This window comes from Haemaphysalis longicornis, unplaced genomic scaffold (genome assembly GCF_048455015.1).
Source record: "Haemaphysalis longicornis isolate Haplotype H1 unplaced genomic scaffold, Haemaphysalis longicornis Haplotype H1 scaffold_2, whole genome shotgun sequence".
In the NCBI taxonomy this organism is placed as follows: domain Eukaryota; kingdom Metazoa; phylum Arthropoda; class Arachnida; order Ixodida; family Ixodidae; genus Haemaphysalis; species Haemaphysalis longicornis.
This window is the reverse complement of record NW_027526295.1, coordinates 222,682,648-222,709,547: the sequence shown is the minus strand read 5'-3', so window position 1 is coordinate 222,709,547 and position 26,900 is coordinate 222,682,648. Positions and strand designations below refer to the sequence as shown.

Genomic DNA, 26,900 nt, shown 5'->3' with positions numbered 1-26,900 from the left:
TAATGCAATGACTCGCGCGTGCCGGGGGAGCAGTCGCCGCCGTTGAGCGAGGCACCAGTTGGATGGATACCCGGAGTACGGGAGTAGCGTCTGTTCACGCTTGCTGACGTTAGGCGCCCGGTCGTCGTCGTCGCCGTCCCTGGTGCAGTGCCCCGCGGTAGCCGTTTCCCGGAAGAGGACGCAAGAGCTCTCTGCGCCGAGCCGTACACCGTGTGTTGATTACGGTAGTCGAAAGAGCAGCGAGTAAAGGGTGCGCTCCGATTCCAGGATGAATATGAATATAGATCGTCTGCGCTTCTGCGTCGGTGGCAGCGTCTTCGCACACGGACTCTACTGGGTGCTGCGGTGAGTCGTACGGATGTATATCGTACGCAGCGTTTATCGACTCTTGAAGTGGCCCCTGTAGCACTGAGCCAAGCTTCGACAGAAATATAGTACGGAGAAAAGGCACGACACCGAAGCCAATGCACATTACTCGGTTTTGAAGGAAGAACCTGCCGTCGTGATGAACTATCGTTGAATTCAATGCACTTTTAATAACCCAAGGAAAGAATCCAAAGGGGTGGACATATTCTGGGAGAAAATTGTCTTGGTCCCTTCAATTAATTCGCGCTCTGCTCCCAAAAAGCTCCTTGTTTAAAGCCGGGCTATGTGCGTTGTCACCTGTGTCGCGCCTGTTTTCTGTAACGTATTTTTTTAGCGAAGTCACCAAAGTGTGTGACCCGGTGTTACAGGGCTCAAGACTCGCCTGTGGTTAGGGTTTTCAGATATGTCGTTTATCGACTGTACATGAGGAGGCCGGGGTTGCGGAAACGGAAAGAAATGTTCGAAGTCGTTCCGTGCTGACATGGTTGTGTGACAGTGCGTCTGGCTTCCGACCACGTGCGCCCGGCTCGGCAATACTTCTTCCTAAAAGCGTGAAGGGGTTGCACGGTTCAGATCGAATGGAATCGAGTAGAAGGACCAGATCTTAGTCGTCGAACGACCTGCTTCCATTGAATCCATCACAAATTCGCCTGTACCACACCCACTTCTACAGCAGCCTGCATAAGCATGTTTTTCAATGTAAATGACAATGTGTGTTTCACCTAAAACCCATTTCTTAGCCAACGTATTCAATTGTAACGTCGTTTAACCCACCCGTGTGGTTTGAGGGACATGACATTTCATCCCATGCATCACTTCTTTACTTCTGGCATCCCCCCCTCCCCCCCCCCCTGGAAATGTGATCAATGGGCAGCTGTCTATAGTTCATATCACAAGCTGCATGCAGCACTGTGGAGGCTACATTGTTGTCAATAGAGCGCCCACTGAAGGCATCTACCTCACCGTGAAGGGGGTTTTGAAAGGATCTTCCAGTCTCTCCTCTCGGCTGGTGGAACCGCAAGGCCCTGGCGCCTACTCTCGCTTTCCTTCGCGGGCGCTCTATTGACAACAATGTAGCCTCCACAGAGCTGCATGCAGCTTGTGGCATGGACTATAGACTTTGCATCCTTGGTTTTCCATCTCGTTTCACGATTGTTACGTGTATACACTGTATTGTGTATGCATTACGTGCTTTTTCAATTCCCATTATTGACCTATACGTGAATTAGCAAGCCGGCCCTGGCAGTAGTTGAGCTAGCCTCTTCAGTTTTATTTCACTTTCTATAGTTCAGCCCGCTTACAACGAACACATCGGGAAACGGAAATCAGTTCGTTATATCCTCCTTATCTGTTATTTCCGCTATATCTGTTCATAAATTATATGTATGCAATGGTAACGGGAAACAAAATTCTGCACTTTATAGTCGGGATTTCGTAAAAACTGGGTTCGCTATATGTGGGTACTTGTACGTACAACTATATAAAATTTGTCAAAAGGTGTAAACTGCGCTAAGGAAGACGCCACTCAGAGGCACCCAAGGACAGGCGCAGACTTGCAACTCACTTTTATTCCACGCAGAAACGCGCATAAATGCAGACGAGCAAATCATTGCGCACGCGAGAAAAAAAAAAATTCTCCCAATAACTTTTTTTTTTTATTCGCATTTTGCCATGCGGCATATAAAGAAAAGATAAGACATTAGGTAGAATAAAAATACCGGGTATAAAAGCACAGGTAGTCACTGTGGGGAGTATTTTCACAAACGCTCTTCGATAGACATCGTATCACTGTTGTGCAGAACAATTGGCGTATCGCTGACAGTCATTTCCCTTTATGATATGGTAAGCCTCGCGAACCTCTTGCTCGGCTGTCCAAATTAGCTTCAAATTAGCGTCCGTTCCTGTTGATTGGATGCCCTGTAAATGGTTGGTTTTCCGTAACATGGTTGTACCCCCCCCCCCTCCCATTCCCCACTTTCGGTTATGTATTGCGCATGTTGCTATCGTAGCCTGTAAGCTTCCTCTGAACTGCATGCCTTGTCACCCACTAACCAGCAGGCAGACTTTCCTTTTCATTCTTGTTTCAATAAATGCTATTCAAAGGGGCAATACTGCATTGGAGTTCACTATAGATGGTAGTGGTAGAGGAGAAAAGATGGTCACTGCCCCCCCCCCTTCCCCCCTACCGGTCAATGACCAACTCTGAACTTTTTAGATGACACCTAGAGTTCTGTATACAGGGTACGTGTTACAACAATGAATGAGCGTCTGTAAAAATATGAAGAACGACTGGCTTATAACTGCACTCAAATCGCGCGAAGGTCAAAATCTCTAATATATTTCAGATGAAAATAAAAACAACCGAATCGCGCTGTTTTTTTTTTCATCGCTTTCGCCAATGAGTTCAAGTTAAGCCTTTTTGGTTTTTTTTTACATGTGTCAGCATAGTGAAAATGGTTTTTTTTTTTTTTTGACAGATTTTTCCAATTGGAGAGAACTGGTTTTCGACAACACGGGGCACTGGTGCTACCGGTATTTTCAAACAAAACAGTCTGAATTGATGCCTCCTGATAAAACTTCAGTGAGAAGGGTTCACCGTTTTCTGACCAGAATTTATTTTAATGAGCTCATTTATTGCCTCCATCGGGAAAATCTAAAAGTTCCTGTCCACCATAAATTGCCTTCCTTTTCGGCATTTTGAAGTGTACAGCGGGAGAGGGAGAGAAAGGAACTCTTATTTTGCATATTTACGCGTGGTAGTGAAAACTTGGCATGCGCACATTTTCCACCCGGACAACCAGCGTTGAGCGGTTGCATTTTTCCTTGGTGGGTATGTCGCATGCAAACTCAGTCACATGCATAAATGCGCGCAGGAAATTGCGCATGTTCATCGCTTGCGCTTTTGGACTAGCCGGAAAAATGTTGGCACCGCTACCATTCCGCCGCTTCCGCGCGCTGCTGCGCGGCGAGTCTGGCGACACCCGCCGTCAGGTGACTCCGTCATATGTTTCGTGACGTCCCGAGAGGCTGAGAGCCCTAAGAAAACAAACATGGCCGCCGCGCAAGAGCAGGTTCAGCGACTGTACGCTTGGTCGCGGGAGTTTCTACGTAGTGGCTTCGAACGGCAGTTCTACGCCGCTCGAAGAAGCGACTGCGAGCGAGATGGTTCGCTTCTGAGCGTTTTGGGGCCGTTCGAGGCCCACTTGGTGTGGCTCCAGAGCTTGCTCATCTGGGAGAGACCGTACGTGAGTGCATCTGCCTTTGTTGCAGTCAACTGCCTGTTTTGGTGAGTACGCCGACGCAATACCACCGCTCGTTTGTCCCTGCAGCTATGACTCTGCCGCAAAATTGTAGGTGACTGGCAGTAATGGCACCATAACTGCGTGTAGTGTCCTCAAGGCCGCCGCTGCCGTCGACGCGTAGGCTATGTATGGGCAGTAGGCAGCGCAAACAATAGCAGCGTTTGCGTCGCGTCGCGTCGCGTCGCTTCTGCCAAATCACTATTGTTCCCAGATACTTGCGTATCAACTCCTGAAACGTGTATCTTAGTTTTGTATGCCGTTTTTATCTACGACCTGGCAAATTATTCGCACATTTCACTGTCCTTGTCGGTTCATCGTCCATACACTCTTCCAACCAAAACAAAGGCGCTTGTTGCGAAGTTTCCGTGTGTTTGCCGCTGAACGCGCCTTAGAAAAATGTATTTTGCAGTCTTGTTTTGGTGGGAGGAAGAAATTCTGAGCCACGAGTGTAAGCTGGCATGTCGGCGATCGGCAAAGCGAAATGCGATCGATTCAAAGCGTCCGCTCAGAAGTTATTCCTGTAGCACACGGGTGACACCATGACCTTTGTTTGCGAGCCCTGGCGTGTGTTAATTTTTAATTTGCAGAAACAGTTATTTGGAGTTTTTAATTCCTCCTCTGTCCGGTGGTTTCACTTCACGCCTTTAAACTTTACCTGCCGTGCGGTTCTTGATCTCGATCGCCTGTATGTTACGTAGTGTTTCATCACGAGTCGTGTTGACTACACGCCCTGCTGTTGGTGCTATCGCTTTCAGCTGTTCCTTATCAACTGCGGAAGCGCAGTTTCTTAGCTTTCACGGGCGTTTTCCTGTCGTTTTGGTTGCTTAGCAGTCGTGTTAGTCCATCTTATCTCCGCTGCGGACATTGTTCATGCTGTTCACAGGCGCTGTCCCGAAGTGTCTGCACTCAAAGCCTCGTTCCTCCTTCATTTCCATTTTTCTCGACGCTTTGTTCGCTGGAAACTAAGCTGTTGTCATGAAATACAACCCACACTTGAAACGGTTTACTTTGCCCGTCCAGAGCGCTCGCCCAACTCTGCACATTCGGGGCGTGTAATTATATGTTGCAAGGAAAAAAAAAAAAAATCTGAAGTGGCCTTCTTTTCACTGTATATTTGTCTATCCTCTTTCTTGCTGCATAACCTCTCCAACCAAGTTTTGCAACTACGTTCAGCTGTGGGGCAGAAGTACCAAATATAGATGCAAATACCAGGAGGTTTTTAACACAGCACTGTGTGTTGATGTTTTACCTGTTTTACCATCAGTGTCTGCAGTGTGCAAAACCTTCCCGCTCAGAGTTTGCAGCGTTCAATGAAATTTCGACAGCATTCTGCTTGCTAATTGCATGCTTATTAGATTGAGATTCCCTAATCTAAGTGTATTTGGCTAGTTTTTCGAGTGATAAACACTCCGCTATTTCTTTTTCAAGGTTTCACTAAGTAATAGTTCTTCCTTGGTGTGTAAAGCATCTTGCAGGTGCTTATTAGTCTTGGCAGTTAGCATGTGTTAGCACATTACTGGCTGTAGATAGCATGGCAAAGCAACGTGATACGGTGTAGCTGTCAGATGTTTCACTCGCTGCTTTAACCCTGCTATTCCGATGGTAACAGAGGGAGGTGATGTCGCAGTTTTCAACACTTATCTTGTTTTGTGGTCCATAGGCACGCTACAACTATCCAGTGCAACCTAATCTTTAATGAGGACGTGGCGGTGCTTGTGTGAGTTTTTGCAGCATGTAGTTTTGTTTGCAGCATCTGTGTGCACTATTTCGTTGATCAGCTGCAGTTCGTCGGTCGGGTTTTGCCATCGAGTGGCACAACTCCACCTGGTAAGCATGGAGGCAGGGAAGGATTTGCTGTCCGGACTAAACAAAAGCATGAACGCACATGCTGGCTGTGGAGAAATGGGTGATTTGTTGTTACATCACGCAGCGGCTGTTGTTGCTTATCGCTTCTGCCACTGCTAAGTAACAAGAGGTTTTTGCTTAGCCAGAACAGAGTAATGCAGCAAAAGCAAGCACCAAGTGCCCCAGTGGCAGCCTGATTTTGCCAATTGTAGCTGTCACTGGTCGCGTTTCTTGCAAAGATCTCCTCGTATCATTATGCCCTACACATAGGCTTGGCTGAACAGCTCCTTCAAGGCTTTTTGCTGTCCTTGGAAGTTCTCTTTTACTATTTTTGAATTTTCTGATCTTAGTAGCCTGTAAAGTTTGCCAAGCTACCTCTTTCCCTTAGTCAGCTCTGTGCTCACAGATGTCAGCCGACATGTCTGGCTCGAAATCTATGACGTCTTCAAAGAGGGATCTTACAATAAAGTGCCCTGGCCTCCTTGGATGCATACCATGACACACTGCCTTCTGTCTTCTCTGTTTCAGGCTGGTGGTGTCGTGCAGCAAAAGATTCTACTCCTTCGTGGCCCTGGTGGCAGCCGTGGTATTTATGTACAAGACGTGGGTGAACAGCATTTGGCCCGAGATCCGTGTGCCGCCTCCCGAGGGAGAGGATAGCGAACAGTGAGTCTCCCGGCTGGGCTCCCACAAGCTGGCAGCTCCTTCTCTTATTTGCTTTCCCACATAAGGGGAATTTTCGCTGAATGCTTCTATTTTCAAAGTTAATGCATTGAGAAGTCCAGGCTAACTTCTGTCTTGGCCGCGAGATGTTTTTTGATTCAGGAAGCTAAGTGGCTTCTCGTGAGCCTTATTTTGCAGCCACGGAATTTGGAAAGTATCGATTTGTAGCTTCCCCCATCCCTGTCGTTGCTGCTGGGGGCTGGTGTTTTTTTTTTTCTCTTTTTTTTTCTTTTTCTTTTTTTTCCTCTTGAGCCAGTGGACACATTTAGCATTGCTATGTATGAAATTGTAGCTTATAGATTGCTCTTTCAAATACAAGCAGCAGTTTTGTGAATGGTACAAATATTAGTGTATTGGCAAAAAAACAAAACAAAAAAATGCCAAAGAAAAGTATAGACAGTACATATAGGCAATTTTACTGAGCCTAAAAATTGGGAATTCTACAATATACAAGTTGCTTCTATATTCCTAAGCTACGATTCAATATATACATTAACGCTGTACACCAAGTTTTGGATTTCTACGGGCCCACCAATCTAGCAGCTCTGACGTGAAGCCACTCGAGAGCAAGTCGGTCTTTCTAAAAGATGCATCCAAGCATACTTGTTTGCTTTCTCGCACAAAATTCTTATCACTTGAGTGGTAAAAAAACACGAAAAAAACATCCAGTACTTTTGAGAGGCCTCCTAAGCGCTAATCTGACATTAGCTCCAGCTATCTTGAAGTTGATAACGCGATGTGGCAGTGTATTTGGCAAAATATCCTTACTGCACGTTTTCCAGACCATACACATAAAAGTAAAACCACAGTCGTTAGATTGGAAGCACATTTGTATATAAATACAGCGCGACTTTGAAAACGAAACTTACTCCCTGCCCTTGTCTAAGGCTGTTGAAGGGAGCATCTTTATCAGAACTAAAATTGGACAAATCTACATCATTGCTGTAGTAATCACTGCCGCTGAAAAATCGGCAGCTGGAGCTGCCCAAGCCGATGTTACAGCTGTCCGCTTTTGCGGAGTGCGCTGTGAAGTGTGGGCACCATTTTTGCGCTACTCACAGTTATCGCAGTTGAAATTTCACTCTCGATGCTGTCTCTGCATGCGAAATGTAAACAGACGATAATGAAATTGAAAAAGGAGTAGCCATTGAATACGCCAGATGGCATTTGAAATCATGGGAACTCCGTGTCCGGTGGCCTGTGGTGCTGTAAGGAAAGAGTTAAGGTGAAGTGTCCAAAGTCAGTGCAGTGGTGAGCTAGTTAAGAAGGGAGTGCGCCCTTGACTCCTAACCTTTCAGGTGGACTCCCGTACACCCGCAAGTGTTCAGTGTACCGGAGCTGAGCCGCTACATCACTGACTGGTCGGAGAGTGTGAGGAAGTGGTTGGCGAATGTGATTCTCCTACGGCGGACCAACCCAGGGCTGGTGAGTGGTGTTGTCTTTTGTGCCTTTTTCCTCCTTGAGCCTTTCATTGGACTCCCACACCCGTTCTTGGGTAAGGATGTTTCTTTTGGTTGCTAAAGGCTGGGAAAGCAAACACTGCTGGGACCTGTTGTCGGGGTGGGGTGTTCTACTTATAAAGCAGAAGCATTAAAGGGCCCTTTGAGTGAAAAAGCTGGCTGGCATTGGAAGCCAAAAATGGCTACCGTGTGACTGCACGGCATTTTATGTCTTGTGCCTTGTCCGCATTATAAAAACAAGAGTAATAAACTGTGCTGTGTTGTGATGCTTGGGCATGCACAGAGCCCCATGGAAAGCAGTGTGTGCAGCTGTGGATTTGGCTGAGGGAAATGTTGGAGGTCTTCAGTAACAGTTCATCTTGTCAAGCATGTGCTCCGCTGATTCTGCACAGTGGTGCAACTACCACTATACTCGCAACGCCTAAGTACAAGGAGCACTCAGCTGCATTCATTGCACATTGCGCATTGCCGAATATTGCACAAATCGTTACAGTTTGCTGTCACTTTTTCAGTGTTATGTTGAAGAGGAAGTGCTGTAGTGTTTTTTTTTTTTCTTGTGTTTCGCCCTTGACCCTTTTCTTTTTCTCCTCAAATTAGTTTTGATTGGATAATTGGGTTTAAACAGTTAAATTCTTATCAATATGTTAATCAATTGAATTGGGGGGTTCATTTTTTTATTTCACAACAGTGAAATACACCTAAGAGCTAACTTTCGGTTACTGTGTTGTGTGATGTCGCAATATTTGTGCCCGACGAGAGCTCATTGGAGAAGCATCTATAAATTTTTCATAGAAAAAACAATGCCGAAGTGGTTGAGCACTTAAAATAAATGTAAATCAAAGCTTTCTGTGAGCTGACATAACTTTAAAAATGCAGACAACAGATATTATACACATAGAGACAGGCTGCTTCCCTCACGCTTCTCAGCCATTGTGCTTTCAGTTTGATTTTGGAAAGGCATTGGTGCACAATTACCTACCAATAACCTACAATGTCAATAACCTACCATGGTGGATGCCAGAGCTTCTGCAAGCAATATCTCTGGCAGGAAGAGGCAAAAGAAACACTATGCACTGCAGGTGTTTAAGCGACTTGCCTGAGCTTCTAATCCGTTCTCCGCGTGCGGATGTTGCTATTGGTAAGGCCTGCCCACGCCTCATTTGAACCTTATTGCCTGTGAAAGGTTAGGGTATTTACTTCAGGGCGTTATCCGACGGATCCGAAGGTGTGCTCTCCTGTTTGCTGCGAGCCGCTGTTGATGAATTATCCGTAAATCGTGCGCGCACAGCTCTACCCTTGTTATGTTTGGGCGGGGCCGAGCTTTGACCACAAAGACTACGCGAGACGGCTGCGGGAAGCAAGTGTGTATTCCACGCCAGGTTGGTGCATCGCGTGAGAGAAAGAGAATGAGATAGACATGATTCCCAGATGAGGGGAGATGAAGGCTCCCGCTTGAGCGACGCATAGCCGGGCAGCTGCTCTTGCGTGATATTTGAAACTGTGCTTGTCGCTGTTTCGTTCACTGTTGGCATGCAGTCTGGGTGTACGGTATAGGTGGGCACAGCGTCCGCTGATCTGGTGAAAACAATTTCTTGTTCGGTTGGTGACAAATAATAGTAAAAGCCAGCCTCCGCGGTCAAAGAAATGTTCTTGGTGGTCAGCCATGGCTTGGTGACATGAAAGCTACTGTTGCCAGCCTGAGAGCGCCTAGCGCCACACCCATTTAAGCTCTGGACCACATTGCTGCCTTGCTGAAATTTGTGACGCGACATCTACTTCACAAAAAAATGAAAGGGATGCGGGAGGGAGAAATGCCAGCTTCCTTTGTGGATTTCTCGGGAAATAATGGATCGTTGTCATCGAACAAAAGCTGAGAGTGCTACGAAACGTATGTTTCAGTTTAAACAAATTATTATTCAGCCTTTGGTGTCCCTTTGATTAAGGAGGCGTAATTTAGGGTACTTGCCCAGTAATTTAGTGGGAATGTGTACCAGTAAAGTGGCTGCAAGTCCAGTCGCTTATTTATAAAATCAGATGGTTACCTCAATCCCAATCAAGGCCTACAGAATTCTTGCTTTTGCGTTGTTTACTTCGTTAAAATCCTATGTGGCTAGAATCTCCACCTTGATAAGGGGAGTGAGGAATGCCTCAAATTATACTTGATTTCATACAATTCCCGCAGCAGTTAAAAGCATCACACCAGTAGAGAGGGCGTGCAGTGGCAGCAGCCGGTGGAGACAGCACATTGTCACCATACCAGCAGCTGTTGTCTGCAGAAAATTAAAGGCCATCTTGTGAAACAGCAAGCATCGCACCAGTAGTGAGATGGGGCACATCTGTTCGCCAAAATTGCAGCAGCCATCGGAGACGACCAACAGAAAGCTTGTAATTTTCCTACTTTGTGACATTTGTCACATTCATCATGGGGGAAGCGCTCAGGGCTTGTTTTTTACAGCAGAGCTGTTGCTACTGGTTGTAAGTTCAGGGTTTGTGGGCGCTGAAAACACCCCACGAGGAACTTTATCGCGTAGGCAGAGCGCAGCTGTCTCATTACCCACTCTAAAACGGCCGCCGCAACACTCGAGAGGAGCGTGCGCATGTGCTTAGCATTGTACAAGAGACCTCTCGCGCAACGTCTTCGCAGTTCTCTGCATGGTCCGACCACGGATAGTGCACATGGCCGAGGAAGAGGCCGCGAACAGAAAGGCAGGGCGTGCTACTGAAACTGTGTCCATGAATGCTCACCTACAACAGCTTCACTATTTAAGTCTTGCGCATGAGTGCAAGCTTCGCTAGATTTTTTTTTTGTAGGCGGTGTTGCTCCTGCGCCTGTGAAGAGAAAGGAGATTCTACGTGCTTTGGGGATGCTTTCCTCTGGGCATTGTTGGCTGTACCTCTTTGTGCCGTGTAGCTGGGGAAGCATGTTCCGTGGGGCGTGTTTAGAAACACATGCCAGGAAATTGGTTCCAGGTTTGCCTTGACTGGCATAGCAAGGAAATCAAGGGCAGCTTCGGACGAGATTCTTTGCCTTTGGTGCCCTTTGGAGCACTCGCACCGTATTGTAGCTGAAGGAACATCATACCGTAAACGTTGCGAGGGTGTTTCTCTTGAATATTGGAGACCCTGCAAATCTTGCAAGAGGTGAAAACATAAGGTTGTAGTGGACTGTGAAGCAAATTGTCATGCAGCAAGAGGACAAAGCACCTTAAACACGGAGCAGAGACGAAGGGTCCCAAACGTTCTGTTGGACATTAATGCTTCTGCATTTAGAACCCTTAAAAAGTATTTCGGTGTGCTCTGACCATTGGTTAGTTACGATGACTCTACCCTCTGGTCATGATAGGGGATTTCAGTGTGGATGTGTTGGGACTGCAAAGGGAGTGGTATGCGCATTTCGCGTTGGAGACATTTGGCTTGCGATTACACACCGATCTGGCAGACCACCCTCTGGCCTACATGCACTGAATATACATCATCTAAGATTGTGTTTGCAGTTGCGAGTATACCGATCAGTGTATACCACAGTGACAACAGTGGGACTGCTGTTACAAAGTGACGTTACTAAGTGACCTTACAACTCCACTGGTTATCCACCTTTTCATGTGAAACGGAATCTTTTTGCAGCTTTTCTGGACATCAGGCAGAGGTGCACGTTAGGCCCTTGTCACAGTGAAAACATCATGTCACAGTGCATTAACCAAAACTTTCTGGCCCCAGGTTAACACCACAAAGGCCAAGACGTGTTTTCTTGTAGTTTATGTTGTCACTTGACGTGCCTAATTGATATCTGTTTCATGCTTCCCTTTCAGTTCTGTATTTTGGCGTCTTCTACTTTCGCCATGACTGCTCTTTTGGGGAGGATGGTATCCGGCGTCCTCATACTGTACAGCCTGTGTAAGTGAACGAGTGCCGCTTCCCCCGGAACTCTGTGGAAACTGCCAGAGTTCCCGTGTGACCTTATTTCTCCACCCTGTGTTTCAGTGATGGCTGTGACCCTTGGGCCTGGCATTGCGTTGTATGTAATACCAGCCACATGGTACGAACAAGCTGATGCACTTCTCCGAATCGCATCGGGGAAACCACCAAGGAGGACACAAAGTAAGTGTGATTAGTGCTTGCACGACTCTAAAATGTTGTCATCAGCGTGCCATTTCATTCTTTAATTGTGCACTGTGTGCCTCAAGCAGCTAGTCTCATTTGTTGCTGCATCAGTGGAAACGAAAAAAGTAATCGGGTACTGTTTTGCAGAAATGTTAGCATCCAGCAATACGAACAGAAATGAGAATTGGACTGCTAATTTTTTGAGCCACTTAATGACCATGCTGAGATTGTGGGAATACAGTTATGTCTACTACAAGTGCCGTTCAGCTGCGACAAAGTATTTTCTATTTGCTGTTAGTCACTCGCGAGTTAATGTACATAAATGCCCTTCTTAACAAACTTTCTCTGGGCCATTCTGCTCTAACGAAATTTTTATGCAGGGAGAAATTTATTTTGCTTATTTGGGAACTAAAACTTTCAATATCGTGCATTCCTAACATTGTAAATATGTGCAGTCATCATTGTAATGTCGTCGCTTGTTTTTTTACGTGAAACGTCTCTCAGTGCCAGCAGTACTGGTGCTGTTGTCAGTCTTGCTGTCAGCACCACGACAATGGAGGTAGTGCCAACTGGCAAAGAGCTGTCTTGATGTTAAGCCACGGACAGCCTAGCAATGTTGAGACAAAACTACATTTTGGTCGCTGTGCATTGTAGTGATCCCTGTTGCACGTTTGTGAAGCACAGACCCACACAACCCACAACCCACAAGCACAGTGCTGTCAAGTGAAAAGTGGGTTTTTTGAGATTACGAGAGCATAAAAATTCGCTCGTGCCTAGAACACATCAGTCGTAGCATCCGTAACCCAAGTACACGGTGTGCCCGATGCAAGAATCTTTCCAATTGGCATGCTCATTCTTGTGTATCTTATCGCCAAGCACCCATTTTGGCGGTTTTGGGGGAACTCGCCAGTGAGTTAATAACTTGTTGTACGGCTAGCTAGTTCCCGGTATAATACATGATTGATTGTAGGGTTTAACGCGCCGACGCAGCGCAGGCGATGAGGTGCGCCGTAGTGGAGGGCTCCGGATTAATTTTGACCACCTGGGGATCTTTAATGTGTGCCGAAATCTCGCACACACGGGCGTTTTTGCTTTTCGCCTCCATCAGAAAAGCGGCCGCCGCGGCCGGGAATCGAACCCGCGACCTCGTGCTCAGCAGCGCAACGCCTTAGCCACTCAGCCACCGCGGCGGGTCCCGGTATAATACAAAGGAACACTCCTGGAACTTTTGTAAAGCACCCTGCACCAATTCTAAAAACTGTACCGTGTCAATAAGTGACTGCCCTTGAAAGCAGCATGGCCAGGTTCTGTTGTTGCAGCAGTGTTCCTTGGAAGTAATGCCCTCCATGTCTTGAGGCTGGAATGATTGTTCACGAGTTGCCTCTGTGGCTCGAGTTTCTTCAGGAGAGATTGTAATGCTGACAGTGCTGACAGGACTGCGCAGACAAAACACAAGTTTGGTTCATTCGAACGAAGGTTTGCCTCAGAATCGTATTGACACCATTTTTAACGTAAGCTTCGCTCAAATAAGCTGCTTAATTAGGAAAAAGGGGAGTGGCTATGCCACTCACTAGCTCATTTCCCGCAACAAAACCTATGATGTCATAACCCCTGCTGTGCGATTGGCTGAGGCCGGGATTACGCAGGGCTTATAAGCTTGCCGAACGAGCTATTTGCGCCTAAACGTAGGGCACAATCTTATATCAGTAAGAATTGCAGTGAGAACAATTCAAGTTATGAACGAACACGGAAACGCCGAAGCAGTTAGTGCAGCACTTTGCCGGCTGATCCTAACACAGCCATCAGACGCGCTGGACTTGTCTGAAACGCTAACCAACTGACACAAGCAGCACGGTCGCTTTTGTCACCAAGTTTGTTGAGTTATAGCTTAAGTTTTAGGAAACGATTGGTATGAGGCCGGTGTAGAAATCCAGCCAAAAGCAAAGTGCAATCACTGGCACTTCAGCAGTATTGCAGCACAGTCTACGAAAGTGGGCGATAAACAAGTAGGAGCAGCCCTGGTCAGCAGGCTATATTTAATTTTAAGGCCCTGCTTCTAATACATCACTGTTGACGTCACAAAAACACTAATTAGTGGGAGAACTGAAATTTTGACTTGAAATATTTAATTTTTTAGTGAATAAAGCATTGTTCGCTACCAAACAAGCACTTGGGGCCCTATAAAACACTAAATCTGTAGAATAAAACAAACTTCTATTTTGTCTGCATGGCCAATTTAATTAGACTCTCAGCTTGGGTTGAGCTTAACCCTTTGCCCAGACTTCTTAACGCTTTTTACCCAAGTGTAGCATATTTCACCCAGCTTGCTTATTACACCTCTCATGTAGAAACTGTTGCACCATTTACTGTGCATGGAACTAGGCTATTACTGTTCGGACAGTAAAGTTTACTGTTGCAGGGCAGCTCATGCATTTCTTTTTTAGAAATGATAAAAATTGCTTATTGGAGTACAAAATGGTTTTGTTGTACTGGTGCAATTCCTTTCTACCAAACATATCAAAAACCAAAATTGTGTGGGCACCTTCTTACTAAACCACTAACTCTATGCAAGCACAGCTCAATGCTGTATGTAACAGTAGCTATTCTGAGGAAAAAAAAAAACAAAAAACAAATAAACCAACAAGGCAGTGCGTGGCATTGAAGTGGAGCATCCCATTGCTTGTACAATGATGCGGTTTAAAGTGGTTTAGATAGCAGCTGCAGATAGTGATCAACCTGCACGCAGTGTCTTCCTGCAGTGTGCCCATCTGCCGAATCGCCTGCCCAGGCTACTACTGGAAGCCTTGCCTGCTTCACTTTCAAAGCCCAAAGATTTGCTGTGCCCACTCAGGACAATGCCCAAACGTATGTTTGGTCTAGTGAGAAACTTTCATAGTATGCTAGAGCAGTGGTTCTCAGCCATGACTGCCCCGGGGACCCCTTTTGGGCTTGCTAAAGTGATGGGGGACCCCACAATGGAGTATATGTTGTTTGGTGTCATAACGTCAAACAATTTCTACTTGCAGCTTACGTAGCCTGCACACTTATTCGATGCCCGCCTTTTATGGTTGACGCTAATGACGATGCGCACCATGTTAAACAATCTGGTCTTGAATCTAAAATACTTCTAAACACCTATATATTGCCTCTTCTGTGTATGCTTTTTTCCTTCTCATAGCTGGCTCGTCGTGCAAAAAGCAGTTGTTAAAATATGTGCTACGCGGAGAAGCTAAACGTACATGTAATGTGACAAAGCTACATTTTTTACATTGCAAGAAAGTGCTGGCAAAATCGAGAAAAAGCTTTGAGTAAAAGCTTTGAGGTAGGCTTCGCGGACCCCTCAAATGCTCTCGCGGACCCCCAGGGGGGACCTAGAGCATTGAGCGCAACTATATGCTAAAGAGTGCTTGGTGGAGCGGTGACTCGGCTAGCAATGTTCGCCATCCGAAATTCCTACTTGCCTGTGTTACGACTATGCTGATACGTAGGTACTGACTAACTGGAAAAGGGGGGGTAAGTTATAGATGATGCTACAGGCACCCAACGCCCGATTCTGCCCATCATCAAATAATGACTACGGATGATTACTTCTGTCACAAGACATGCTCTAAGCTTGCACGGCCTCATTGTCTGCTTCAGATTGTTTTCTTCCCTTTACATTGCACCGTTTGTTTCATCTTTTGAACAGATTCTGTTGTGTTTCCCCCCTTGTCTTACCCTATTCTGTTCGCCATGAGGGAGGGGAGCCGGCCCCTTCCGAAATAAATAGCTGTGTAGTGCGCTCCCTGTAAGTGTGCTGTTGCGTCATGAGTAGCAGCTTTGTGTGCTAACCATTTTGTTGTCTGGAAACCTGCAGCACTTACCACTGACTATTCAAAAATCATTTTGAGTTAGTCTAATGTCCCAATAATCACTTGCCGCAAGGAAAAAAAATCGATCCAGTGTCACCGTAGCTACGCGGGATGAAAAATCGCAGGTAGTCGTTCCCTCTCAACTCGAGCTGGGAATATGCAACAAAGGCTTCACTCTCCCTCTCCCAGAGAAGGGGGTGGCTCATGGTGTTCTCTTTGATGGCCTTCGGTATATTAAACAAAGACTGGGCAGTTTTCTCTTTTTCTCGGCAACATCGAGTATAGACTATTTACAGTGTGGTGCAAAGCCAAGCAGGCATTCGTGCCTGCTAAGGCTGGTACGGTGCTTTTGCAGCAATAAACGCTTGTTGTCGAGTGGTCTGGTTAAAAGTGAAGTACTGTTGTGTTCATCGCCCTAACTCCGCACGCACACCACCCCAAAAAAAAGCCAGAACTGTGCTTCACGTTCAGGCATAAACAGCAAATCATTACTAGAAATACGAATGAACTGTGATGTTGATCAGCAGCAGCCAATGGGACAGCCACCGCTGCAATGACGTTATCAAGGCGGTGCATAATGAGGGAAATTGAAAAGAGCGAGGTTGGTTTTTCTGCATTTTTCACGGATTTGCGAGCATACCATTCACGTGCACGTGTAATATTTGGCTCGGGCATTCCTGGCAGTGTGATGTAAACGTCTCGTAGGTTTACTTGCAGTGCTCGAAGCGTGCTGCAGAGGCCCTTTAATAATAATCCAGCCGATCAGCCCAGCTAACCAAATGCTTGGAAATCTACTCGCGCAGGTGTGGGCAACACGTTCCCACTCTGTGGTGCGGTCCACAGATGCATAGTAGGCTAAAGCTTGGAGGAACTCGGCTTCTTCCTGGCCCCGTAGTTTGTAAGCAGCCCGGAACTACTTGCTGGGGTGGTTCAGTCTTTTCACCTTGCCTTAGCTCGGCATTAGCTCGGCTGCTCTAGGCGTGGCTTCACGTGTGTGTGACTGACCCTGCTTGCCTGCCTTGGTGCACTCTGTTCGCCTCAGGTGATGGCGGGGGGGATGACTCCACCAACGCTGGGGAGGAAGAGGATGACGAGTTGGCGGAGTTCTTGCCCAAGATGGACGAAAGGCTGCTAGCGAAGCAGCTGAGCCTCTCGCAGGACTCTGACACCAGGTCGAGCACACACAGCGAGACCTCACTTCTGCCTTCGGGGCTGGCCACTGCACCGCTTCTGGATTCCCTGGGTTTGTGCAGCACCTTCCTTCCTCCTCTCCTATGCGGGGAACTCTGTCTTTGAAAAGGACAGGCAAATCGAGAGCTAGCTGGGTTAAAGGGGCCATGAAGACAAAATACAACACTGTTGAATTTGGATTTGAACTGGCCTTCGGTATTTTACTCTGCTTCATTCTAGCTACTGAAGACCTTTTTTTTTTTTTTTTGACAGAATAAAATAGATGCCTAAAATGTTGAAAAATTTGCTCTACAGTGACATATGGGCAGGAGCGTTGTAATGAGGCCGGCACTAAAGGCTTTTTTTTTTTTTTTTTCTCGGTAAGTTAGCTGCACATTAGCATTCAAGCGATATGATCAAATAGAACTAGTGGCCTACTGAAACTGCCCTGTTGCATTTCTTGGCAAGGGCTCAGGTTGTCTTCTGCCAATCCGAGAAACAAGAATGCGCAACGTTGCGGAGAAGCTGCTGGGAAGTTTTTGTGGGGCCACCACTGCTTCTTATGTTTCCTTTAATGTTTCTATTTGTATGCAGATTGTGATAACATTTTTATCGGGAAATAGCATTTCTTTTAATGAACCACATTTGCATTTTGTCTTCCTGGCCCTTCTAAGGCAGTTAAGGAACACTGCAGTCTTTGTTAGCCTCCGGGGCAGTAGTGGCAGGGAAGGAAGAGAAGAAGCAGTAGTGTGACTGAGCAGTGACATTGGCATTTTGTGGAGGCATAACTGGCTGTTATGCCTTACTATTGTTTTTAAAAGGCTTTCCCACATGTCACCGATTGCGATGGCGTTGACAGTGGCAACTTTAGCAGCCTAAGTCACGCCGTTGTCCTTGATTTGCGAGCCATTTTTTGGGCATATGTGAATGCGCTGTGAGCCGATTATGCGAGTTGGGATACAAAAAATTAGTCAATAGAAAGCGTTACTTCCTGTAACCAGGGGCTAGCTGATTTATTTATTTATTTATTTATTCACAATACCCTCTTGGCCCAGGGGCATTACTGAGGGGAGTGGTACATGAGCAGTACAACACAAACAAAAATAACAAACAAAACAACTTGGCATCGTGTATACGAGGCAAAAAAGAAAAAGGAAGATACGGGAGTGTGTGCTTCTTCTGGACAAAATAGTGAGGTAGCTGCACGGGTATGCTGAGTATGAGAGTAGTGCATGCGCAGATTGCTACAGTATGGGCAGCCGATTCCTGCACTGTTTGCTGCCACTGGGAGTACAACGTAACAACGTAGTGATTCCCAAAGTATGTTGCTGCATGCGTTAGGCTCCCACGAAGTTAAATAGGCACATTGTAGCTTGCCTTGGACGCCCAGGTAATCTAGGCAAACGTCCTGTTTAGAATACCGTGCTGTAAAGGCCCAACCATATGGGTGCTTTGATGTAGCCTGGTGTAGGTGCGTGTAAAAGTGCATACTCCAGCGGACAGCAAATGCATTCGTGCAGACATTTGTATGAACTAGGTATCCATGCACTACACCTCCACATAAGCCCACTCATCTGAGTGGCCGACTAGCCGGCCCACGGAATAGGCAGGGAGATTTCCTATGCGTTTACTCCCACGTTGAAAATGGGTCGTAATTTTCTGGTTACAATAATAAAACAGTCCTGGTTACAATAATTCTTCATTCGGATTCGATTTAAAGGTTGGAAATGGTAAAGGAAAGCTTTGGTTGCAGCGGATCCAGCAGCGTAAGCCCTAGACTGTACAGTGGCCAGTGTGGTGAGGGCCAATGCCATATGGTTGTCCGCATCACCAGCATAGTGCGCGACAGTGCGCACTTCTATGTGTGCTGCACAAGTACGTAATTAATTTGCGCCTCTGTGGGTGGATTTTGAGATGCCACCCATGGAAAACTTCTGTGCTGGGAATACCATATTTGCACGACTCTACTTCATGTTACTGATTGTAATGTGCAGTAGAATGCAACACCCAGAAACCACTAAAATATCTTGGTGTCGACTGTACCGCGCACATGAAATAATGCAGTGAACAGGTGCCCGTGTTAGCGCGACGAATGCAACATCACAGTTCTTGTTCTAGTCGTTCGGTCTCAATTCCTGTTGCCGAGGTTACAGGGCTTAGCTCCTGCCACCTTGTTCGCGCCATCGTGGTGCTATTTGTGCTTCATTACCGCGTTGCCGTGTTCTAAATTCAGTGGGCTCGTAAGCACTCGAGAAGTCGAAGCCTGAGGCTTGCACGCCATGCGCGTACACTAGAAAAGAAAGGACGTCATTCTTGACCTTGCAAGCACCTCTTTGACGCATTTTAAAGGAGCCATGAAGAGAAAATGCAAGTTTGTTTTATTTGAAAGATTTCGTGTTTTATAGTGCCCCCAGCGTTTGTCTATACAAACGATGCTTTATTCACTGAGAAATTAATCAATTTAAGTTAAAATTTCGGTTTTCCCGCTAAATCGTTTGTTTTCGGGGCCTGCAATGACATCACAGGAACCGACCGCTCTGCAGCCTAGAGTACCTTGATTCACGCATTCGCCGTACAGGGTAGAGACATGTATACGCTGGCGCCGCTATTTTGGGTCACTCGCTCGCCGCCGAAGCAAGTCGTTGTGTCAAAACCGTGCTAAAATTATCGGCGCAACGCGGTTTACTGGCGAAGTTTGAATCATCTTCTCTGTTTCGCATTGCTAGTTCTCGTGGGAAACAAAAAGAACAACGCGTTGAGCACGTTGGCCCAATTGCGGCGGCAGGGGACCGTTCAAAGGGTGTCTCCCTGTACGGCTGTGCTGGCCTCCAGGTACCCTACGGTGGCTTTCCCGCGTTTCTTTACGTTACCTGAACCTAGATGGCGCCACCATACCGTGGCAAGCCTTTGGTTTGTTTTTGACCGTATTTAAACCTGGCTTGTTTTTGTTCTGGGAGAAAATAATTGTTCCCTCAAACAGTGCTCGCTCGACAAATATGGTCACTTAAGACACCGTTGCTTGCGTCAATCGGCCGGTGTTGTCTGAGACAACCCCAAGCCCTGCAGTGCGGTGCAGCTAAACCAACCATAGTGTGCGCAGTACCAACAGCAGTACGCATAAGTACTTCTATGTTTACATGTGCTTTCGTAACTTCCACTGTTTGTCCCACCATTCTTATTGCTTTGCAAAGAATGTGACCTAAATTTAAGTGCAAATCGCTCGTTCGGCTAGCTTATAAGCTCTACCTAATTTGCGTCTGCTTGTGCCGGCCTCTGCCAATCGCAGAGCAGGCTCGAGTGACATCATAGGCTCTGTTGCAAGAAATAAGCTGGCGGGTCACATGGCCATTCCCTTTTTTTCTAATTATGTAGCTTATTTGTTTGTGTTAAAAGTGGTGTCAGTATGATTCTAACGAGGCAATCTTTTGAATGAACCAAACTTGTGTTTTCTCTTCATGGCTCCTTTAATGCATTTTTAGGGCACAGTGACTAATTGTTGCCAAGTTTTGTACCTAAACCTCTTATAGTTTTTTGTTTTTCAGCTACTTTTACCTTCCAGTGCTTAAAGTTCCATGAAAGGCCCTAAAGAGTGTGTGCGCTCTTAAATTTGCACTTTTGCACATCACTCTCAGCAAACATAATTCCTGTTAAATGGAACTAATTCTTTTAGGTCCCGTGAAGTTCCGTTTATCGAGAGTCTACTGTATTACAATCAAACTTCGTTCCTTTGGACAGCAGAAAAATTGCAAAATAGTTCAGTATAGCCAAAATTGTGAGAAGTTTCGGCTGCAATTTTAAAAACAGCAGCACAAATAATCTTGCTTGTGGTCAAGTAAATACACACTTGAGGCATTGTCATGGACATTTCATTTGCTTATACGGGAAAAAAAAACTACAGCATCGTAGTCTGCGTCGACTCTTTGCACAGGGAATTTCGTGGCAAGGTGGGGGTGCCTACTTGTTGCGAAGCAAGGCCTTTCAATTTGTATTGGATTACTGGCCACAACGCGTGTACATTCCAAGTTCGCACGTTCATGAACCACTTGTGCAGCACTCTTCCCACGCCTTCGACTGACAGTGCGTTGGTCAGAGTTCTAACTCCCTTTTGTGCCCCGAATGATCGGAAGTTTCATTGCAAATACTGACGGCGTATGGTTGTCACCATCTTGCACCATACATAGCCACAGTGAGATAGTGAGATCGAAAGATTTATTGGGGTCACAAATGGCTAGTGCTGTAACTCAGGCTGCCAGTAAAGCTAAATTTGCTTCCAATATGCACTGCCGAGTCAAAATTGTGCCCGTGGCACCAAAGAGATGTGCTTGCCAGTGTCGCAAGCATCCTTTTGTCAATGCTGTCCATAATGTACTGCAAGAAAGCTCGCCGCCTGTTTCTGGAGCGGGACAATTGTGCGGCTAACCAGGTTCGATATAAGTTCAAAATACATGCAAATTGTCTGATGAACCCTATAATTCAATGTATCCATGTCTAACAAGCTTCAATTGTGTTTTGGAATGTGTTTTTGTCATTGTCTCAAAATGGGTTGAAAAAACCCTATTCTGCTGTGGTCTGGAGACGTAGCATTTGGCCATTACTTTCGTTCAATGAAACTGCTGCATTCATAGCATTGCAAGACCAAAATGGCTTCTTTAGGGCTCTCAGAACACATACGAAGAGCAAGAAGTTCCCTATCATGGAGGGAACCATTACTATTAAGAACTTCAACTGGGCACTTTGCACCATTTTCAGAGCCCAGTCATGCGGTGTACGCTCTCGGCTGTAAATGCCCCGGATGTGTTGCCAGGAATGCCGGTTGGAGAAAAAATTTTGCAAACAGGGCGGTGATTGCGAGCTTTGCTTCTTGCCCCCATGTGCTGCCACTTCAATGCTTGCTTCCTCTCCCGCAGACGAAGAGGCTCACTTTTACGAGGGAATGGGCAGCCTGCCGGACTATGATGAGGAGACCGACCTGGACAGTTTCCTGCCCGACGCCATGCCGTCGCTGAGCGAGGTGTGCGACGACGTCCGCATCCCCCCCACCGCTTCCGAGCAGTCGCCACCCATGCACTTCACGGCCAGCCACTTCCGCCAGGACAGCTCTGACTCGGACGGCGAGGGAGCCCTGGTCAGGAGCCTGGCCCTGGCGGCGGCCTCGCGGCCACAGCCCGAGCAGGCAGCGTCCCGGTCGCGGCCGCTTGCCGTGGGGCCCCGCTCCTCGCGCCACAGCTCCCAAGGTAGTGACATCGACATTGACGACTATGAGGTGGTGGACGAGAGTGAGCTGCTGCTCTCGTGATAACCGCACTGCGTGTGAGGCGTGCGTGCCTTGTGGGCGAGCACCCTGTGCAAGTGGTGACAGGCTTCCTCTCGCACTCCTCCCTGCTCTCATCGTTCTGTTTTCATTTTATCCCTCGTGTTTTGTACTCTGCTGCTTCTTTTTCACCACTCTGTACTCTTTGTGTTCTTACTGTTGGTGCAGACATCGCTGTTACGTGCTTGTGCAAGCAGTGGCATGGCACCTGGATTTCTTTTTTTTTTTTTTTCTAATAGCATGGCAGCTAGTTTTTTTTTTCTCGTGTGCCCAGCACTTTTGTTTCGTGTAAAGAAAAGAACAGCACAGAGCCAAATCGGATTGTAAAATACTATAAGGATGTTGCAAGGTTCCACTGTGTTCGAAACACACTTGGATGCCCAGCTATTTGAGTCAGTATGTCAGGTAGCGTTTCAGTTGTTAGTTTCTTAGTTGTTAGTTTCTGTGAATATTGGTTCCACTTATAAATGGAAGGAGGCTTTGTATTTTCTTTTCTTTGCCTGCAAACACACATAGCTACCACAAATAGCTACTCTGTGCCGTGTTGTACCCAAACGTTATCTTCATTTCATATTGACAAGGTTTGCCATCCAGATATATGGTTGTGTGGATTGGGCATATGTAAGGGATAAAAAAAAAATTGCTTCCTATTTTTCTTGCACTACTTCCTTCTAGTATGAACAAAATTATGTGGCATCACCCTCGAAAAATGTAGCAAATGCAGCTATTCTCGTAACAATGGGCATTTTTATACAGGTTTCTAGAGATGTGTTCGTGTCAGATTTTTAATATGATGGCTTTGTTTTTGTTTTCCCTGTAAAAAATGTACCTAGGCAACAAGAGTTTATTACGGGCACACTAAATCTAATCCATTGCTGATGTAGAGTAAAGTAGCACTTGGCATCATTAAGAAGCATGGCAGAGTTCTTGTCGTCTCGTATAGTGCGAAGAACTTTTACACAAACTAGTGAGCTGTGGGAACTCTAACTGGCAGCAGTAGTTACAAACTACGCAATTGTTAGTTAGTGGCACGTACTGACTGCTATATACTATTTGCGGCCATGAAAATTTGCATGCACAAGCAGGGTAAAAGCTAGCACGATTGGTTTGCTGCCACGAAACATCTGACCGTTGGACTTCTGCCTTGTCAGATAGCACATGAGGTCACTCTCCGACATGAATGCTTGCGTTTGTCAAGTGGTGCATGTTGGCTGCACTAACACTGACTGGGAATGTGTTTGTTTGTTGGTGGTGATGCGCTTGACTTTGTTTGCATATCATCAGTGCATTTCATATAGTTTGTTTTGTTGTTATTAAGTTATTAGTAGTGGTTTATCAACACAGCACGCGCAACATCATGACGAGCGTCCTGTATTTTAAAACGCCCAGTACACTTGTTTTCCGTTCGGCACGAGGTTGAGGTCGACACTGGTGTTGTGGGCTGCTGTTTTCTGAGAGAACATACAGAAGTAAGATTAAGCAAGTCTTTTTTTTTTTTTTTTCATCCATATTTTTAGACTGTTTACAGTATTCACTGCTGAAATCTGTTGAGGGCAACATATCAGAGACTGTATCATTTTTTTTCTCTTTAATTGACCAGGAGCCATTTGTAAAAGGCTTCTTACAAAATAGTGTTCATTGGCTTGACCGTTTGCAGTAACGTGCCTTGCATTAAGTGAGGCATTTGTTTGTTTCAACTCTTGGTCACCAGGGTATTGGAGACTTGTTCCTAACTGAGGGTTGTTGAAAACAGCACCAATGTGTAGGGTACAGTCACTCGAGTTTACCAATGCCAGTATGTACATCGTTCGGTGTAGTACATAAAATGACTGAAAAGTGTAGAGCTGCTATGTTCTGTTATTGTTGCCTACCGCAGTCTTCTGTACAAAAGAACTGTGATTTTACATTATTCCTGTTTTATGTATTACCATGCAGAAGTAGCGGGTTGCGCAACTGCTTTTGTTCTTTGTTACAAAATCAAATTTTGAAAGCAATGCAGCCTGTTTTAATATAAAGTGACGAGTCTTCTGTAAATTGTACGGGGTCATTACATTTTTCTCTCTTCTGAACATCCTGTTGGAATTTGTGCAGGAATTCTTGGCCATATTGGAAGGCTTAGTTAGCTCTTTGTGCTTCTGTTGTGCCATTGTACCATCAAAATTGATTGAACATTGCATAATTTGTATGAATATACTTTAGTGAATGCATCCACAAGGGCAGACGGCTACATAGGACTTGAATTGACCAGAACATCCGTGTCAACTCTTTCATTATTCGTTAGCTTCCTTTTTACACGACTAGAATTATTAAACAAGAGGTAAGGTACTGAAAGTATGTACAATGCTTTATTTTTCCTTAACTAATATTGCCTTATGGCTTTTTAATTGTTTTACGTTTCAATAGCCAGATGGCAGATTGCTTGACAAGTTTCTGTGTGCTGCTTTGTATTGGTGTACTCCGACCTCGTAGCACGCAAACACTGACACAATAAGCTCCTTGCCGATGTGGCATTATATGTAAAGTTTGTATTTTTCAACATATCATGATAATGAGTTGTGGGTTACATTCCGTTTTCCATTTTTAAATTCTAGCCCCCCAAGGAGCAGGCCTACATAGAAGGCTAAGTAAATTCTTGGGCGTTGTTTAGACTTCAAAGCTTTATGAATGCCCTTTTGTTACTCAAAAACCTCAGTATTCTTGCTTTGAACTGGGCCATGTGCTCAAGTTGAGCAACTGATGTAGGGTGTAACTGGTCAATGTAGAATTAGTGGAGTTTCATGTGAATGTTGAGTGGAGTCAGTCAAAAAAGGTTTTGTGCATTTGGTGCAATTGCTGTGGCGTAGTGTTGTGTGCGAGCGCGTGTAATGTGGCTTCTGTGTTCTGCTGTCTTTTTCAAAGTGTCACAAAATGAGAACATTTCATCATGCACAAGCGGTGACAATGTTCGGGATCGTCAGTAGCCCAAAGAACAGATTGTAAGTTGCCTTGATACCCCCCCCCCCCCCCCTACCCCCCTCTTTTTTTTTTTTTTCTCACTGCAACTTTCTATTAGCATCAAAACTTGCACAAAATCCTTCTCGCACTCGTCTTGTGGTGTGAAAGCACAATTTTGTTTTTTTAGCTCGCTGTTTTGTAATCGCACCTGTATGCCATTGAGCTTATCTAACCTCAAGTCGCTCCTATTGGAAGCTCCATGTACAAGAACTTTGCAGAGTCAAGTCAAACAGGTTGCCTGATTTCAGTGCAGTCTGTTAGAAAAACTTGACTTTGTCAAGTTCGTGTATCTGGCGCAAATTTAAAGTTTTTTTTTTTTACCACTTTTTGTGTGCTAGTCACAACCTGTGCTTGCATGGAGGCACATCACGGTAGTCCTGCTGTGCCATTTTACCAAGCCGAAAAAAAGAGAAAAATGTTGCAAAAGCTGCGTTTTTTCCAAAGAATCTCATATTCGACTGTTTTGTACAATAGCACCACAGACCCCACCTGGTTGAATGCGGTACGGCCCGCGCCAGCTGCTGGAGTCTCTGGAAAGGGCAGGCACGTCGAACCGACTTTTGCGGTGGGATTAGGTTGTGATGTTCGTCAATACGTGGATGTTCAGGATTGCAGTGACCCAGGCATCGTAGTGATACCAGCACGGACCTATTTTTAAGTGCCTTGTACATAAGTCGACAATAAAAGAAAACGTTTCAGATCTTTGTGCTTGCCGTCTTGCTTTCTGCAATTTCTCGCAAAGCTGCTTTGCCTTGCTTTGCATGTATTACGCAAAAAAAAAATCGACCAGGAATATGCAGAAACAACCAATGGTGACATGACTTCGTAACTGTAAAGAAGTGTAGTCGCCACACGCCACTAGTGTTCTATCTCAATGAACTGAAATTCTAAAGTTGGCGGAAGTCTACCTTTTTTGCACTTGTTTGTAGTGAAACTGTTCCAGCCTTACGACAGACACTAAGGGTCTATTCGTTTCACCTGCACTGCGTGAACCAGTTCAGGCGGTGCCGCACTTCGCCGTTCGTTTCAGCGGTGCAGCTCGCGGCACCTGAACCGCGCCGTTTGATTCACCGGTGGTGCCGACGGGTGCAGGATGGGTTCATGGCTTTGCCTGCACTCCCTGCCGAGGAGGTGCAGACGCAGACGAACAATGTGCAGGTCTGGTTTCGCCCATGGCGGAACCCGCTTTACACCGCTGTGAACTGGTTCAAGAGGTGCAGGCTGAATCGAATAGACCCTAAGCGCTACGTAACTTTGAGATTAGGCACGCAAGTAAGTGTGCATGCAAATTCAAGTTTCTCAAGTAGATTGTCTACGTTGACGCTGCAGACTACTACGGCAATTGCAGTTGTCGGCAATGACTGAGTCGCAGTGGTGTCGGCATCCGCACCAGCCAAAGATACCACTCGGGGCGAGGAAATGGCCATAGCCCTTGATATAAATTCTACCCGAGCAACCACTATCATAAGCGACTCTAAGTCCTCCATACTTAACTTCGCAAAACGCAGGGTCTCCCGTGCAGCAGCCTCGCTGCTAGAAAAGACTACTAACCAAAAAGAAAAAATCGTTTTGATATGGACTCCGGCCCACAGTGGCCTACAGGAGAATGAACTTGCCCAAATCACTACAGGTTATCCAGATGAAAATATCCACCAGCCCACCACACCCTTTTCCGGAAAGAGGCAGTCACATGGCGACTGTTGCAGACTAACGCTCTTCCACTCCATAGGAGCAGAGTTTGCAAACATGATGCACAAAGCGACACGACTACGGCATC

At 46.0% G+C, this 26,900-nt stretch overlaps 1 protein-coding gene across 4 annotated transcripts; it reads left to right on the top strand.

The window, feature by feature from the left end:
• Positions 1-10: 10 nt before the first annotated feature.
• Positions 11-25,823, top strand: LOC144169982 (reticulophagy regulator 3). 4 transcript variants are annotated; one of them, XM_077699464.1, is made up of 9 exons: positions 3,207-3,652; positions 6,042-6,179; positions 7,535-7,661; positions 11,506-11,590; positions 11,678-11,794; positions 16,691-16,891; positions 21,726-22,052; positions 25,028-25,104; positions 25,598-25,823. In XM_077699464.1, exons 1-8 carry the CDS (start codon positions 3,222-3,224, stop codon positions 25,087-25,089), a joined length of 1,488 nt encoding a protein of 495 aa, XP_077555590.1. In that variant the 5' UTR covers positions 3,207-3,221; the 3' UTR covers positions 25,090-25,104; positions 25,598-25,823. The 4 variants fall into 4 exon arrangements, with proteins under 4 accessions (XP_077555592.1, XP_077555591.1, XP_077555590.1 ...); XM_077699466.1 differs by lacking the exon at positions 3,207-3,652 and adding exons at positions 11-210; positions 268-345 and having other exon boundaries at positions 21,726-25,823; XM_077699465.1 differs by lacking the exon at positions 3,207-3,652 and adding an exon at positions 12-345 and having other exon boundaries at positions 21,726-25,823.
• Positions 25,824-26,900: the final 1,077 nt, after the last annotated feature.